Here is a 16,650-nt window from a genome sequence, read left to right on the forward strand (position 1 = left end):
TTCAGAACTATTTATCAAACAAATGTGAACAATCTTCAAGTCCATGATCAGTTTATAATCTCTTTATTCTATTACCAACTTGATTCTCAAAGACTTCCATCCAATCCTAAAGGTATCAAGTGCTTGGCCCTTGGCTTTCAAGGCAATACACACAAACCTCTCTTGAGTAGTCATCAAATATGGGAATGAAATATTTTGATCCACACTTTATTTCAACTCTCCATGACCCCCAAAGTGTTGATTTGGAAACCTTTCCAAATTAAATAAGCTTTTATTTGAAAGCTTTGATAGCTAATTAATTTATTAATTAGGGCGCTGATTATTGTGTTGATTAGGGGATTTTATTAGAGATTTGATTGATGCTTAGATTATGAAGTTTTTCTTATTTATGTTTGTCTCAAATCTATAAAGAAGGGCCATGGGGGCTATTGTATGTATAAGAGAAGAGAGTCTTGTTAAGGTAACAGATATATTTGTATATGGAACATTCTTATGTCCAAAACCCATTGTATATTTCCTATAAATAGCTGTGTATCTCTGTAATAACATACAGTAATAATAATTTTCTCTCTTCCTGTTCACGCTTCGTTTCTTCGACTCTCTCTCATTCCCGTTCAAAACTTCTCATGGTATCAGAGCTTTTGAGCTCTCTCAGCATTTCTTGATCTCTCATGGCGGAGGAAGATTCAGCAGGCTCTCGACGGAACATTTCGACGATCTCCAACAGAGAGACTGATCTCCTCATACCGCCTCATCTCAAATTCTTGATTTCAAATATCAAGAATCTGGTTCCCACCTCCCTTACATCCGAAAATTACTCAATATGGAGGCTTCAACTGTTTCATCATTTCGCTGCAAATGGCTTTGATGAACATCTGACCGGTCAATCCATCTGCCCACCCGAGACGGATGAATCCGAGCGACATCGCTGGACCTTGGTTGATCGCAATCTTGTTTCCGCTCTGCTCTCAACAATCTCTTCCTTCATCCTCCCTTATGTCATCTCTCTCCGCACAGCTCACGACGTATGGACAACACTCGAATGTCGTCTTCAACCCACAAATCGCTCCCGGGTAATACAACTCAAGAATGAGCTTCATCAAGTGCAAATGAGAGACCGGACGATGCATCAATACCTGGATCAAATCAAGAAGATAGTAGACAATATAGCGGCCGCCGGCTCCACGGTCGACACCGAGGATATAGTTCTTTATATTCTAAATGGTTTGCCTACGGCGTATAATCCTTTCAAAATAGCCATTCAGACTTCTCTGCATCCAATAAATCTGGACGATCTATACTCTCTCTTAAGCAACGAAGAGATAAATATTCAACATGAACAAGCTCAAGAAACTCTTCACTCCGAATCTATGGCTCTTTTCACAAATCGCAGCCAGAACTACCGATCAAAATCTTCCAAGTTTCGCGGCAGGCCGAATGTTCGATCCTCTGTCCCAGAATCCGCTCGTCCATCGGCTTCGGACTCTCAAGCTCATACAAGAAACCAATCGCAGAGACCTCAATGCCAAATCTGCGGAAAGATGGGTCACTCGGCGATCAATTGCTGGCATCGATGTAACCTCAGCTATGCGCCACCTACCAACCAACGGGCTCTCACTGCGCAACAACAGCAAGCTGCTACCGGCGATTGGATCCTGGACTCGGGGGCGTCCTCACATCTCACAGCGGACGTCAACAACTTGCAGCAGTCTACGCCTTACAACGGACTCGATTCAATTTCCATCGCAAATGGAAGCAATCTGTCTATACAAAATTCGGGTCAGGGCACCCTTCCTTTACCCAACTCCAACAGTAAGCTCAACTTGAAAAATATTCTACATGTCCCTTCAATTTCTCATAATCTTCTTTCTGTTTCAAGACTAACATCCGACAACAATATTTCGATATCTTTTACGGCTCACGAATTTGTTATCAAGCATTTACAGGACAACCAGGTGCTTCTCAGGGGACCAATTCGCAATGGCCTTTATCACATCAAACTCCCTATCAACCGTGAAGAAACTGCTCTTCATTCGGCTCCAACTCAGAAAATTTCGTGGCACGCGCGTCTTGGTCATCCTCAAGATCGCAAGATTCAATATCTTGCCCAACAAATACCGGAAATAGTTTTAGATTCACATAATAATGTTTGCACTTCTTGTAATGTTTCAAAAAGTCACAAACAAATCTTTACTCGCAGTATTTCTGTCTGTAATAAACCCTTTCAGCTCATCCATTCGGACGTCTGGGGGCCTTCTCCTTCTCTCTCGTTTAACGGTTTTTGTTTTTACGTTATTTTTGTCGACGACTTTACTCGCTTCACTTGGCTCTACCTTTTACAAACAAAGGCCGAAGTATTCACAAAGTTTCAGCAATTTTGTGCTCTAATTAACAACAAATTTAACTCCAAAATTCAAACTCTGCGGACTGACGGAGGGGGAGAATACAATAGCTCTGTTTTTCGTGAATTTTTACTTCAGCAGGGTATCACTCATCAAATGAGTTGTCCTCACACACCCGAACAGAACGGAACGGCGGAGAGAAAACACAGGCATCTCATTGAATTAACTCGTACCCTCCTCCACGCAGCAAGCATGCCGAATTCTTTCTGGGCCGAGGCGGTATCCACAACAAATTATCTAATCAATCGTTTGCCTTCGTCTGTCCTCAACAACAGAACCTCGTATGTTCAACTACACGGCGTCATGGCATCATACAATCATCTCAAAACATTCGGATGCCTTTGTTTTCCGTGGACAAAACCTTATGCTACCTCAAAACTACACCCAAGATGTCACGAATGTATATTCTTGGGATACTCCACTCAACATAAAGGATACCGGTGCTACGACAAATCTAACAACAGGCTGTACATCTCTAGGCATGTAATATTTTACGAAAACATTTTTCCTTATGCTAATAAATCTTTGCCTAACATAGATACTTCCCCACCCATGAATTATTCACCACTCTTGTTGGTGCCCACATCCACTCTACCTGTCAACAAGGTTTCAACCGGTGTTACAACTACCTCTACTCCTCACACCACTCCATTCTATACTTCAACTGCACAGGTCTCCAGCCCAGCAACTCAACCCGATATATCTTCAGCTACCGTGTTCTCTCAGGGATCGCCTCAGGTTTCGACATCTAGACATCCAATGTAGACTAGACTTCGATCGGGCATCTCCAAGCCAAAGAAAATGTTCACACTGCTTGCGGAGACTCCCACCAATTCTACACCTTTATCATTCAATGAAGCCGTCAAACATGCTCACTGGCGATCAGCAATGTCATTAGAATTCAAAGCACTTCAAAACAATGGCACTTGGACTTTGGTACCTCATCCGACAGACAAACCAGTCTTGGGCAGTAAATGGACATTCAAGACGAAGTTGAACACCGACGGCTCCATTCGACAGCACAAAGCAAGACTTGTGGCACAAGGCTGCTCGCAAGAACTAGGCATCAACTTCACCGAAACTTTTAGTCCGGTCGCCAAAAGGGTAACCATCCGAATGCTATTGACAGTTGCTTTAACTCAAAATTGGCCCATAAAGCAGCTCGACGTCTCAAATGCCTTCCTTCACGGCGACCTCGAAGATGAAGTGTATATGAAACAACCACGAGGATTTGAGGATACTGTTCGTCCAAAACACGTCTGCAAATTACGGAAATCCATCTACGGGCTCAAACAGTCTCCGCGCCAATGGTTTCAAAAATTAACAACCTTCTTACAGTCGTTAGGTTTTCACTTCAGCTCGGCAGACCCGTCGCTCCTCATCTTCACCAAGCACGGAACAACATTATTCATTCTCATTTACGTAGATGACATCCTGATCACCGGAAGCAATACATCCACTCTCGAGGAAATTCTCCAACGACTTCGATCTGAATTTAAGCTCAAGCAACTAGGAGACATTTCTTTATACCTCGGAATCCAGGTTATTAAAACTCCATCTGGCTATTTCTTGTCTCAATCACATTACGCACAGAACCTTTTATCTATGGCAGGTTTTTCGGCCTGCAAACCATCTCCTTCACCAACCTCGCCGCGTCCCTCCAAGCATCCAGACAATCAACCATTCGACGATCCCCCCGTGTTCCAGAAACTTGCCGGATCACTCCAATACCTGTCCATCACAAGGCCGGACATCGCCTTCGCCACCAACAACATATGTCAACACATGCATGCTCCTCGCATCAGCGACTATACTGCACTAAAACATCTGCTCAAATATCTCAAAGGCACGATGGCATTCGGTCTGCCGATAGCTCCAGGAGCACTACATCTGCGGTGCTACACAGACGCCGACTGGGCCGCCGACGTCACCGACCGAAAATCTATTTCAGGTTTTTGCACCTTTCTCGGACCAAATTTAATTTCATGGTCTGTCAAAAAGCAGAACACGGTGGCTAGATCATCCACTGAGGCCGAATACCGCTCGTTATCTGCTGCTACATCGGACGTACTCTGGATCCGAAGACTAGCGAACGATCTCGGCATTCCGCATACTTCCCCAACTACCATTCACTGTGATAATATTTCAGCCACCGCGCTTGCAAATAATCCCATTTTTCATGCAAGGACCAAACACATAGAGATTGATCACCATTTCATACTTGGACATCTTCAACAAGGGCACATTCGCATAGCTCACGTCTGCTCCAATGATCAAATCGCGGACATTCTCACTAAGACACTTCCAATTAATAGATTTTTAGAATTAAGATCCAAATTGACCATTCGGCAACCGAAAGATCAATTTGAGGGGGAGTGTTAAGGTAACAGATATATTTGTATCTGAAACATTCTTATGTCCAAAACCCATTGTATATTTCCTATAAATAGCTGTGTATCTCTGTAATAACATAAGGCAGTAATAATAAATTTCTCCCTTCCTGTTCACTCTTCGTTTCTTCGACTCTTTCTCATTCCCGTTCAAAACTTCTCAAGTCTATTGTAACTTATGTTCTCTACATTATGGTGAAATCATTCCCTACTTCTGGACGTAGGCATTTTCGTCGAACCATGTAAATTGTTGTATTCTTTATGTTGTTGTGCTTTGAATTTGATTTTATTTCTGCTATATTTGAACAACACAAAGATCATTGTGAATGCAATCTAGAATGTCCTTCCTCTTGTGAACACCAATATTGAGCCTAATAATATGTAGCTCTTTTTCAAGAACACAAAATTCTAATTTAATTTTCATTGTTCTTGTTTCGTCTATTAATTATAATGATTTGACTTATTAATATATGACTTCAGTGCTAAGTAGATCCTCCTCATGTGAGGACTTTTTAATACACCCTTTGATAGGAATTGTCATAAATAAAAATAATAGTTATATTCACTCTTTTTAAAAAAAAAAAAATTCTTTTTATACGAAGAATTTTTTAGTGATTTAATATATTCAACAATTTTATTTACTTTTTTTTACAGGCTTATCATAAGCAATTTAATGATAAATATATATATAAACTTGATAACGTGCTTATCATTAAATTATGCATTTACTCATACATCATAATTGTAATAAATTTTTTTAACAATATTATTTTCTAATGTTTCTTACCTAAGAATCAAAGCCATACATGGGGTCCTGGTTGGGTACCTACGATCTACGTGGGCGGGCTTCGTCCACCCACGTCCACCTATGGTGACTTTTGGGATGTTGTACCTACTCATACACACCCACTTTTCACACTTTTTGAATGTAGTCTGCCACATATTGATGGTCTTGAGGTTTGTTATCCTTTGCTTTGACTGCAAACTTTCAAGCCACATATCAAAATTTATCGTGGTCGCATCACAGTTTAGGGTTGCGTACTACTTAGTGAGGATTGTGGTAATATACTGCATACAATGATTATCAATATATATATTGGATACAAAAAAATACATAAATCAAAAGCTGAAATAAAAAAAATATATATATATACTAGCATGAGTGCACAACCTCAAGCTACAAGCTACTTACCTGAAATCATTTAAAAAAATCACATAATGAGCATAAAAATCCAGCAAGTAATTAAAACTCTATCACTACTCTCGATGCAAGACTAAAGAATATATTTGAAAACTATCAAATCTAACAAATTTTAAATACATCAAAATTAAACTAGACGATTCATTCTAAATAAAATAATATTTATTTTCTTACATAATTATATTAAATAATAATATTTTTAAAAATTCTGCATTTAGAATACCCCCACATTAATTTTTATTTCAAATCAAAGAACCCTCAAATCAAACTCAAACCTTATCTTTAATTAGGTCTGGCGATTTAGTCAAAACATGATAATTTTAAGCTATAATCAGAACTTATTCTTGTTAGGATTAAGACATTTAGTCCACTTTCTCATCAAAGATAATGATTCTCAATCAGTACTGCAAGTTACACGCCATCCTCGCACCATTTATGGCCTTCCATTTAAGGCACTACTCATCATTAACCTTATATGATTAGATTCAATCTCGACCACACAATGTGCTGTGATTTGAGATCTATGATTAGCACTATTGCCCTGTCTGTTTATTTTCTTATCATATATACTTAGCTCATTTTTTATCTTGTTAGTTAAGAGGTTTAGCTATCAATTAATAAGTCTTTTATTTAAAATTTATTTATGCGTATATGTGTGAGTTTGACTTAGGCTTAATTTGAGACGGCTTTTTTGTGCTTTAAGGAACAATAAGACGGTTTTCTTATTACATCTTAAATCAGTTTTTTACTATTTTTTTTATAAAGAAGCGTTTTAACATAAAATTCTTTATTAATTTAAATTTTTTATACTAAAACAATTATTTTTAAAAATAGTAAAAAACTGTTCCGAACAAGAAATTCTAAGCTTTAAGTGACCTACAACAACAACATCAAGCCTTTATCCCACTACGTGGGGTCGGCTACATGATTCCTTTTTCTCCATTGTGTCCTATTAAAAGTCAAATTCTCCTTTAAATCTAATAAAGAAAGGTCATTCTTAATATTTTCTAACCAAGTCTTTTTAGGTCTACCCATACCTTTCTTAACATAAGTTAAATCTAATACCTCTACTCTCCTAACCGGGTCATCGGAAGGCCGCCATTTTATGTAACCAAACCATCTAAGGTGACTCTCTCTAATCTTATCTTCTACTGGAGCTACTCCAACCTTTTCACGTATATGCTCATTTCGTATCCTATCTCTAAGGGTAAAGCCACTCATCCACCTGAGCATCATCATCTCTGCCACACTTAACTTAGTATTATGCTTCTCTTTTAATGGCCTAAATGTCAAAAAAAAAAAAAAAAAAAAAAAAAAAAATCTTACCAAATAAGGATCGCTATTTTTTCCAGAAATGATGATACGCGGCAAGGAAAACTATGACAAAGGGGATGCGTCTGATTAAAAAAAAATATAAAATTATAAGGTCAGCACGCATGGGAAATTTCGGAGTCGCAATCCACCGCTTATGGACAAGGAACATAAAACAATAAAATAAAATTTTGGTGATTTTATCTAAAAAGCAACATCGTTTGTACAACATTCATGAATTCAACTCATTAATGAGCTTGCAGGCGAGTTTATCAAGGTTTCGTGTTCAAGTTCAAGCAATTTTTCAAGCTGGTTGGCTTATCGAGCTTGAGTTTGATCAAAATAAAATTTGGCTCGAGTACTCGTCAAGCCGCTCGAAAAAGTGGCAAATCCTGAAGGCAACTAGCGGTCAGCTCTCCAATATGGGTTTTTTAGATTGTTCGCCTTCTTCTTCATGCCAACAAAATTTTATGAGGTATAATATTCTTTGTTTAGCTTGTTTTGGTCATTCATCTTCCTCATCCAAGCAAAAGTTTCCAAATGTTTTATGAGTGTTTTTGTGAAGGATTTAAGCTTTGAGTTTCAAAATGATTTGAGAGTTTTGAATCATTTTATTGAAGAAATATTCATGCAATGTTTTATGAGTTTTATACTTTTATTTGTTCGGAACTATTTTTTATAAAAATATGTTTTTAGATATCCTAAAACCTCTCATTTTTTTTTCTTAATAAAAAGGAATCTTAAATGGGCTTTAGTCTAGGCCTGTAAGCCTCGATCCAAGAAAAGAGAATACTGGCCCACTTCAGCAAATTCGTGTTCGATTCGCTTCTTAGGTTAATAGATATTTTAAATGAATTATGCTTCGCTTTAGATAATTTTATTTATTGTTTCTTAAAGCAGTTTTTTAATATAAAAATTTTCATTTTTTATTAAAAAGCCGCTTAAAAAAAACAGTAAGAAAGCTGCCTTAGACATAGGCCTCATTTGGGACGACTTGCTAATACTTCTTAAAATAATTTTTTAATATACAAAATTTTTAAACTATTTTTTTTACTAGAAAGCAGAATATATATATATATATATATATAGGCATGGAGATTGGGCTCCATCACTTTCCCATCACTTTTATGAGAAATCTCAAAAGGTGTAGAGAGATGAAGAGTTGTGGAGAGACTAAGGAAAGTTGATCTAAGGAATGGCTAGAGGCAAGATATGCGTTTGAAATGATGTGTATGAAAGTTGAGCGTGGCTCTATGGATTGGGTCATGAGAAGCACTTACGTGTTAAAAAAATAATGGGTGTGAGGCAGATGTGAGAGGTTGAATTTTCAGAGGAAGTTACAGGACATGAGGAGGCTATATAGCTGATGTATTTAGAGGGGTAAATTATGATGGATTTTTGTCTAAGGGGTTGCCAGAAAAAAGGAGAGAAATTAAGTGGATGTTGAAATGAATATCAATATTAGTCTTGATAGATCACAAAAAAATTATCTTGAACAGCACGAGTCTCGAGACAAGTTGAATTGTAATGTTCCAAGAGTAAATTCGGGACCATCCAAACTTTGATTTCAGCAAAATTATAGTCAAACTAACATCTCAAAAAGAAGAATCCAACGACGCCAAATTCAACCCAATCTGAGCTTGATTGGGTCCAAATCGAAGATCTGAAGCGCATCTGAAAGGTTCATACTATAAATTGGATTACCAAATGATTTCCAAATATGACATGTTTATAAAAGAATCGAGCGGATTGACGAGACAAATCCAACAAGCCCAAGTTCGTCGAATTATGATATCATTAATGTACTCAAATACTTGATAAATAGTCAATACTTAAAAGAGTCGATATCGACTGTTCATTCAAAATACTCCCAACATGCACTTGATCTTCTTCTTATCTAGTGGTCATTCCACTCCCAAAAAATTACAAATAGAATCATCATTATTCATTGAGGAGGACCAAGCAAGGAAGGGAAGGTAGAGAGGAAAGGAAGATAAATCAAAGAATTCTTTTGCCACCAGACGCTTCCTCGACCACCGCCCTGCCATCAACTTTTGCAAGGATTCCGCCCAGCCACGAATTATCCCAGACTTTTTCCCGGCCACCAACTATTGTCCGACTTATGCCCGACCATCAGTCGTCGCCTAACTACGAGCTTTCTGGCCACCTTTCACCCGAAAAAGATCATTCTGGCCTCTGTCACATGACAACGGTCTTTCTAATTATTATTGTAAACCGTCTACGGTCATTCTGACATCTTTCACCAGACAATGATCTTTTTGACCACTGTTGCCCACCAACTATGACCCTTTTGATCTCCATCACATGACAAAGGTTTTTCTGAGCATCATCGCCCGCCAACTATGATCCTTCCGACCTCTGTCAACCGACTTCTTTAAGCTTATTGATGCAAACAAGTTCTTCAATAAGCTTGCAAAGTTGGTTACAATCCTCCATTTGTGATGATGATCATTATAAAAGTAATTAGTCATGCCATAAACTACGAGTGTTATATACTTCAACAATTTTTGCTAAAATATACTTTGTTGAATACTACCCATATATCTTGAATAGTGATGATAAGAGAGGTGTGTATGTTGGGTACCTCAAATGTTAGGGCAACTTCTTCAGTTTCAAGGGATCATAGATTGCCATGCCATTATTTTAGTTCTTGTGGTGAAACCAAATGTGATGATTACATAGCTTTTCTATTAGGTAGTATCAATGTTAGATTGACATATTTGATTAATTTTGGGGATGTCATTGTGAATCCATATGAGTCTAAAATGTGGAGGTTTAGAAGTTTAATGAACGTGATTGTACGCCTTTGCACTAAGATGATTATTTTCAAACACCAATAATTTAGCCAAAATTTTCATCTACTATAGGGGTGTCAATATTTGATCCGACCAAAAAATTATTGGTTAGGGTCAACCCATTTTAGAAACGGGTCAGGTTCGGGTTCGTGATTTCAACCTATTTGTAAAACCGGGTCGGGTTGGGTTCTAGTTGACCCGGAAACCTAAAACCAACCCGGGTTTGACCTGGAAACAACCCTGCCCGTGCTTCGGCGCTCGTCTGGCGCGGGTCACATCACATTCGGACTTAGCCTCGCCCTCGCGCTCCGGCAGCGGACGACAGATTTATGGGATTTGTTTGAATAAGCATGTGAACGGCCTTCGGACTTCCGAGTTTGGCAAATTAAAGCCCTCCGACAGTCCGGCCCTCGTCGCCGCTCACGAGAGGAAGGTTTACACCTTATCGGCCTATCCTTAGTTTCGACTTCCACAGATTTACGGGATTAGTTTATTGAGATGAGAATTAACGACGACAACATCATGACAAGAGGGAGTTCGCGGTTCATTGTTCTTTCATTCAAGTGTTTAGAGTCGGGGTGGGTCCTGTTCAAGTTGCATTTTTTGACCAGTTTGTAAAAATGAGTCGGGTTCAGGTCATATCAAACAGTAGCGGGTCTATGCCAGGTTCGACCCAAACCCGACCCGTAACCCAATTTTGACACCTCTAAGCTATTATTAGTCGAGCGAATAACAAAAAAACTTAGAGGCCCTGAATTAGTGTTGCCTAAGTGACAACAGGAACCAAATCTTGCTCATCCAATAGTTGATGATGGCATTGTGTGATGTAGTGACAAAGGGACTCTCTCTTGTCCCTTATCATATTTTCAAGAAACTTTGAAGTTCAGTAAGAGTTTCTGACATTCACAAGCTTAGTACGATATTTCAATTTTAAATCTACAAAGAACTGTCATTGCAATGTCAAGTCTTCTTGAAAGTCGTAGGTAGTATATGATATTTCATAGTCTCACACACATCAGCAAGGGAGATCCTCAACTTGAACTGAGTGACACTATGTGCAAAACAAGGCTTTCTTTGTAGGAAAGTAAGCAACAACATCTTGAATCTTTATAAGGGTCAAGTCTCCACCATCTAGATAGAGAAAGCATTTGTATGCAATATCTCATACTTGGAATGCAACTGGGCTGTACTCTCCTAAAGAAGATAAGGCAAATTACCAATTGATGTTGTTTGTGACTAAGCAAGAGACTATTACTTCTCACTCTCGAAGCGTGGAAGAGAAGCTTAAGAAAAAAAAAACACTCAAATATCCCACGAAATATTTTAGACAAATAATAATTTATATTTCATTTACGAGTATATATATGAAAAAGTTGGAGTAAATCCAATGACCATTTCTAATATTATCTAATCTAATCTTTTTAAGTCTACCTCGATCTTTTTTAACATAGGCCAAATCAAATACATCTATTATACTCATTGGGTCATCAAAATGCTAGCATTTTATATGACCAAAACATCTAAGACAACTCTCTAATCTTATTTACCGATATTGCTACTACAACCTTTTCACGTTATACTAATTTCATATTATATCTCCAAGAGTAAAGACACTCATCCGAGCATCTTCATCTTAGCTACACTAAACTTAATTGTATGCTTCTCTTTTAATGACTAACATTTTACATTCTAAAATATTGTAGGTCTTACCACCACCTTATAAAATTTTTCATTAAGTTTAAGAGATACTTTTCTATCACACAACAAACCCAATGCCTTCCTCCACTTTAGCATCCAACTTAGAATTCTACTTTTGGGAGAAACTTATGTTCAACATTATCATTCATTGTGCTGATCGTTGAACATGTGTTCAAGGCAAAAAACTATTAATATCGAGTTGAAGTGATGCCAATTAAACCCTTTTAAAAAAAATTGGGAGCCACTTCAAAATTTTAAGATATAACAACAGCTGTCTCAAAAATGAACAACATATCGACTAACATAGCAACAACAGCTATCTCAAAAATGCATCACTTCCGACTAAGGCAAAATGGTAGCAAAGGCAAATCAATACAAAATAAAATGGAGCTCAGTATAGGAGTTGAAAAGGCAAAATGCCCAAAAGGTCTATTCCGGCTAAGTAGGTGTTCGCCACTAAAAACAATAGTGAATAACAGATAACACAGTAGCCAGCATAAGAAAAACAAACACGAAAGTTGTGAAGACAATGCTGTATAAACAGCTTCAATAGACACGAGAAACTTGAGGAGAGTTTTACCACAAAAGAAAGGATACTATATCCATCATCCAAACACACCTAAGTTGTGAAGACAATGCTGTATAAACAGCTTCATTAGACACAAAATACATCATCAAAAGGGACGAAAACCTAGAACAAGCACCACCAAAACAGCAAACCACGAGCAGAGCTTCACAAACTCAATAATCATCACCCTCATCACCCTCATCGCCTTCGGTAGATTCAGCACCTACTTCCTCATAGTCTTTCTCAAGAGCAGCAAGATCCTCACGAGCCTCGGAGAACTCTCCTTCCTCCATGCCCTCACCAACATACCAATGCACAAAGGCGCGCTTCGAATACATGAGATCAAACTTATGGTCAATGCGAGAGAACACCTCTGCAACACTTGTGGAGTTCGATATCATGCAAACCGCCCTCTGCACCTTAGCCAGGTCGCCGCCAGGAACAACAGTCGGCGGCTGGTAGTTGATACCGCACTTGAAGCCGGTCGGGCACCAGTCAACAAACTGGATGGTGCGCTTGGTCTTGATGGTGGCAACGGCAGCATTCACATCCTTGGGAACCACATCGCCGCGATACATGAGACAGCAAGCCATGTATTTGCCGTGGCGAGGATCACACTTGGCCATCATGGAAGATGGCTCAAAGGCACTGTTGGTGATTTCAGCAACAGAGAGTTGCTCATGATAGGCCTTCTCAGCTGAGATAACGGGGGCATATGATGAAAGCATGAAGTGAATACGTGGGTATGGAACAAGGTTAGTCTGAAACTCAGTTACATCCACATTAAGTGCTCCATCGAACCTCAGTGAAGCAGTAAGGGATGAAATCACCTGCACAGATATCATAGATTCAATTAGAATCAACATCTTGACATTGTTGGGTGAGAAGAAAGTAAGGCAAACGGAAGAGTTTATGAATGACCTGAGAAACCAGGCGGTTAAGGTTAGTGTATGAAGGGCGCTCAATGTCGAGGGAGCGCCTGCAGATGTCATAGATAGCTTCATTATCTAGGAGAACAGATACATCGGTGTGCTCTAGAAGGGAGTGTGTTGAGAGGACACTGTTGTAAGGCTCGACAACTGATGTGGACACCTGGGGCGATGGATAAACAGTGAAACCAAGCTTTGATTTCTTGCCATAATCGACGGAGAGTCTCTCAAGGAGAAGAGAACCAAGGCCAGAACCAGTGCCTCCACCAACAGCATTGAAGACGAGAAAGCCTTGAAGCCCGGTGCAGTTATCAGCAAGCTTCCTGATGCGATCCAGACACAGATCAACAATCTCTTTGCCGACTGCATTCATGAAGTTAGGAAGCTTAGTACATGATCATGAAAATTCCAATAATTTAGTAAAACAAATGGAGACTAAGGAGATTGAGGAAATGAACGTACTCGTATAATGGCCACGAGCAAAGTTGTTGGCAGCATCCTCCTTGCCACTGATAAGCTGTTCAGGATGGAAGAGTTGGCGGTAGGTGCCAGTCCTCACCTCATCAATAACGGTGGGTTCAAGATCAACAAAAATAGCACGAGGGACATGCTTTCCAGAACCTGTCTCACTGAAGAAGGTGTTAAAAGCATCATCGCCTCCGCCGACTGTCTTGTCACTTGGCATCTGGCCATCAGGCTGAGAGAAATACATGTCACGTCCATTAGTGATATTCCACACGATTCATGAATTTAATAAAATGAACAAAGAGTCTATTGATTCGCGCATGAGAAGATCAGATCAATTGGATTAACAAATCAAACGATAACTCAGGAGGAAAATCGTGATCAAAATTTTCCGTAAGAGCCTAAAATAAATTAAGTATTTAAAATATGCAGGGTGATTCATGTTAGCGTCATAGATCTAAAATATAATTGAGATTGTCGAGAAAACCTAGCTAAAAAACAGAAGATTCTTCAGACTGATCGACGCTACATAAAAAGTAAAAAAAAAAAAAAAAACTGATCGACGCTACGTGAGAATTACGCCATAAGAATGAAAATAAACAATCGTTCCAACTAGATCTAGGTAAACAAATTGAATGGGATTGAGCCACCATATGTAACAGTCAGATAATTGTACATTCAAACAGGGAGAAAAATCTTATGAATTAATTAGAGCATTTATACGCATTATTGCAAAGAGATATAAGATGTACAATTAGCCGTATATATTCCATAGATCTAAACCAAGAATTTAAAATTGGCACTCGATGGAATATATAAGGCGTATATGATCCATGGATCTACATACAGAATTTAAAGTTGACATTCCGCGGAAATTCAATTCCAGAACAATATCAATTCTGGCATTAAAACACACGTCATAAGTTGACCTTCGCAATTAACCCAGCTTCTCAGTTTTGAATGCAGTAGAAAATTAAAAGACGAAGATCAGCAAACATATGTGTTAATATATCATATTCAAACAAAACACCAATCATTTGGAAATGAATACAAGAACTGAGACCAAGAACGGGGCCTTCAGCTTCAAATCGGCATAGATCTTCACATAATTCAAACAAAAGAAATAAAATAACGCTTTATTTCCCAAACTGGACAATCTAAGCAGAAAATCGAGCGGAGATCTAGCGGATCTAATCAAATAAATGACCTCGACTAATACAAGGATTGACAAAACCTGGTATCTTAAAAAAATTTTAAAAAATCATAAGGAAATGGCTACGATCTTAAGACGAAAAGGTACCTGGAGGCCATGCTCAAGACAGTAAAGCTCCCAGCAAGAATTTCCGACCTGAATACCGGCCTGCCCGATGTGGATCGAAATGCATTCCCTCATTTTCGAAACGAAAATGGGAAATCTCGAAGAACGCGAGAAGAGAGACGAAGATTAGAGAAGAACTTAGGGTTCGGCGTATACGAAGACGCCTTCCGCTATACTCCGCATCAGGCCCTCCGTCATTTTATAGAGGACCGAGGAGGGCTATTTGGGTAGAGGCCGTTTAGCTAAACGAGCAAACCACGGTTACACTAACGGCAGGGAAGCCAACGAAGATGAGATGCAGCCATGCAGGCCATCTCAGATAACCATAGTTAGTGAAACAGCACATTTGCCGCCCGTTTTCAATTTTTGAATAAAAGAAGGCTAGCATTACATTAAAATTACGAACATGCCATCCGTCTTGGGAGTACATTTATGACCGTCTGATCTTTAACAGCGGAGATCCATGGCTTCCGGTCTGACAGCTGGCCCAACGGCTTTTTCAAATTTTCTTTTGAAATCATTTGAAGCAAGAGCGACGTCCCAACCCCATCGCCCTGGCCCACGCCCGGAATCTATCGATTTATAAAATTAAAAATATATATTTATTAGCTTTTTTTACTTGATTATTTATCCATTTGTTTATATTAGACTCTGCTTATTAAATTTAAATTTTAGTAATTTCAATAAATAATAAAATAATTTTGAATTTTGAATTTTCATTTTTAAAGCTAGAAATACCTAATTTTAATATTATTGGTTGAGTAACAATTATTTTCATATTTATAATTTTAATATAATAATAATAATAATACAATTTGTTAGAAAAAGAAAATTACTCCTTTCATTAACGACACTACCGATTATTCTTTATTATTTTTATGAGATATATATTTTTTGAACTTTTTTTTATTCTTTTTTACTCTTTAAAAGAAAAGATTATAGTCATCAAAATCCATTTCATCCTCTCTGTGATTATCTTCATACCAACCAAAAATCAAGAATGCCCATAATTGACATGATGGCCACTAATTAATATTTGTCATTTATGCCTCTTTATTGTTGGAAAAATACTAATAATTCTGAATTTTGAATCAAGCTATTTTGAACTAAATTTAATTATGATGAAGTTTATGGCTATTAAATTTGATTGAAATAAGTTTAATAATTAAATAATCAATCAAATTTTAAATTATATTATTCTCAAAATAAATTTAATTATTATTATTGTATGCTTGAAAATTTTATTGTAGCATAGAGAGGTTATCACCATAGCAATGCATAGAGATCTTGCAGGCACACATAAAAGTCTAGAACAGCTTATAAAAATATAGGTTTTTTACGTATAAATCCAAAAAGTGAAAAAATTGCATAGACTGGTGTAGTGTAATGATTCAACCAGTATGTATTGTAAGTTATAAAGGATGCTCTTTCTCGCAATTAGTGAGCATATTGATACAATAAGTGGACATGACATTTTAATAATGGCTTTCGTGCTAAAAGACATTAAAGTTTTGAGGCATTAAAGTTATCATCAAGCGATTATTAGCAGGTT

The 16,650-nt window shown here is 38.0% G+C and overlaps 1 protein-coding gene across 1 annotated transcript; it reads right to left on the reverse strand.

The window, feature by feature from the left end:
- Window positions 1-12,317: 12,317 nt before the first annotated feature.
- LOC110096256 (tubulin alpha chain) lies at window positions 12,318-15,262 on the reverse strand. The gene is made up of 4 exons (XM_020822111.2): window positions 15,081-15,262; window positions 13,778-14,012; window positions 13,308-13,678; window positions 12,318-13,216 (listed from the first exon to the last, which is right to left on the reverse strand). Exons 1-4 carry the CDS (start codon window positions 15,171-15,173, stop codon window positions 12,560-12,562), a joined length of 1,356 nt encoding a protein of 451 aa, XP_020677770.1. The 5' UTR covers window positions 15,174-15,262; the 3' UTR covers window positions 12,318-12,559.
- Between the last annotated feature and the right edge of the window lie 1,388 nt (window positions 15,263-16,650).

The sequence above is a fragment of the Dendrobium catenatum genome, unplaced genomic scaffold, assembly GCF_001605985.2.
Source record: "Dendrobium catenatum unplaced genomic scaffold, ASM160598v2 original_scaffold_209899, whole genome shotgun sequence".
Lineage (NCBI taxonomy): Eukaryota > Viridiplantae > Streptophyta > Magnoliopsida > Asparagales > Orchidaceae > Dendrobium > Dendrobium catenatum.

What these genes read in the sequence shown, in the direction of transcription:
- LOC110096256 (XM_020822111.2), bottom strand. Translation starts at nt 15,173, where the DNA reads ATGAGGGAATGCATTTCGATCCACATCGGGCAGGCCGGTATTCAGGTC. An exon ending in TGCTCGTGGCCATTATACGA is followed by an intron (nt 13,679 to 13,777) that starts GTACGTTCATTT and finishes TCATGAATGCAG; the next exon opens with TCGGCAAAGAGATTGTTGAT. An exon ending in TTAACCGCCTGGTTTCTCAG is followed by an intron (nt 13,217 to 13,307) that starts GTCATTCATAAA and finishes ATATCTGTGCAG; the next exon opens with GTGATTTCATCCCTTACTGC.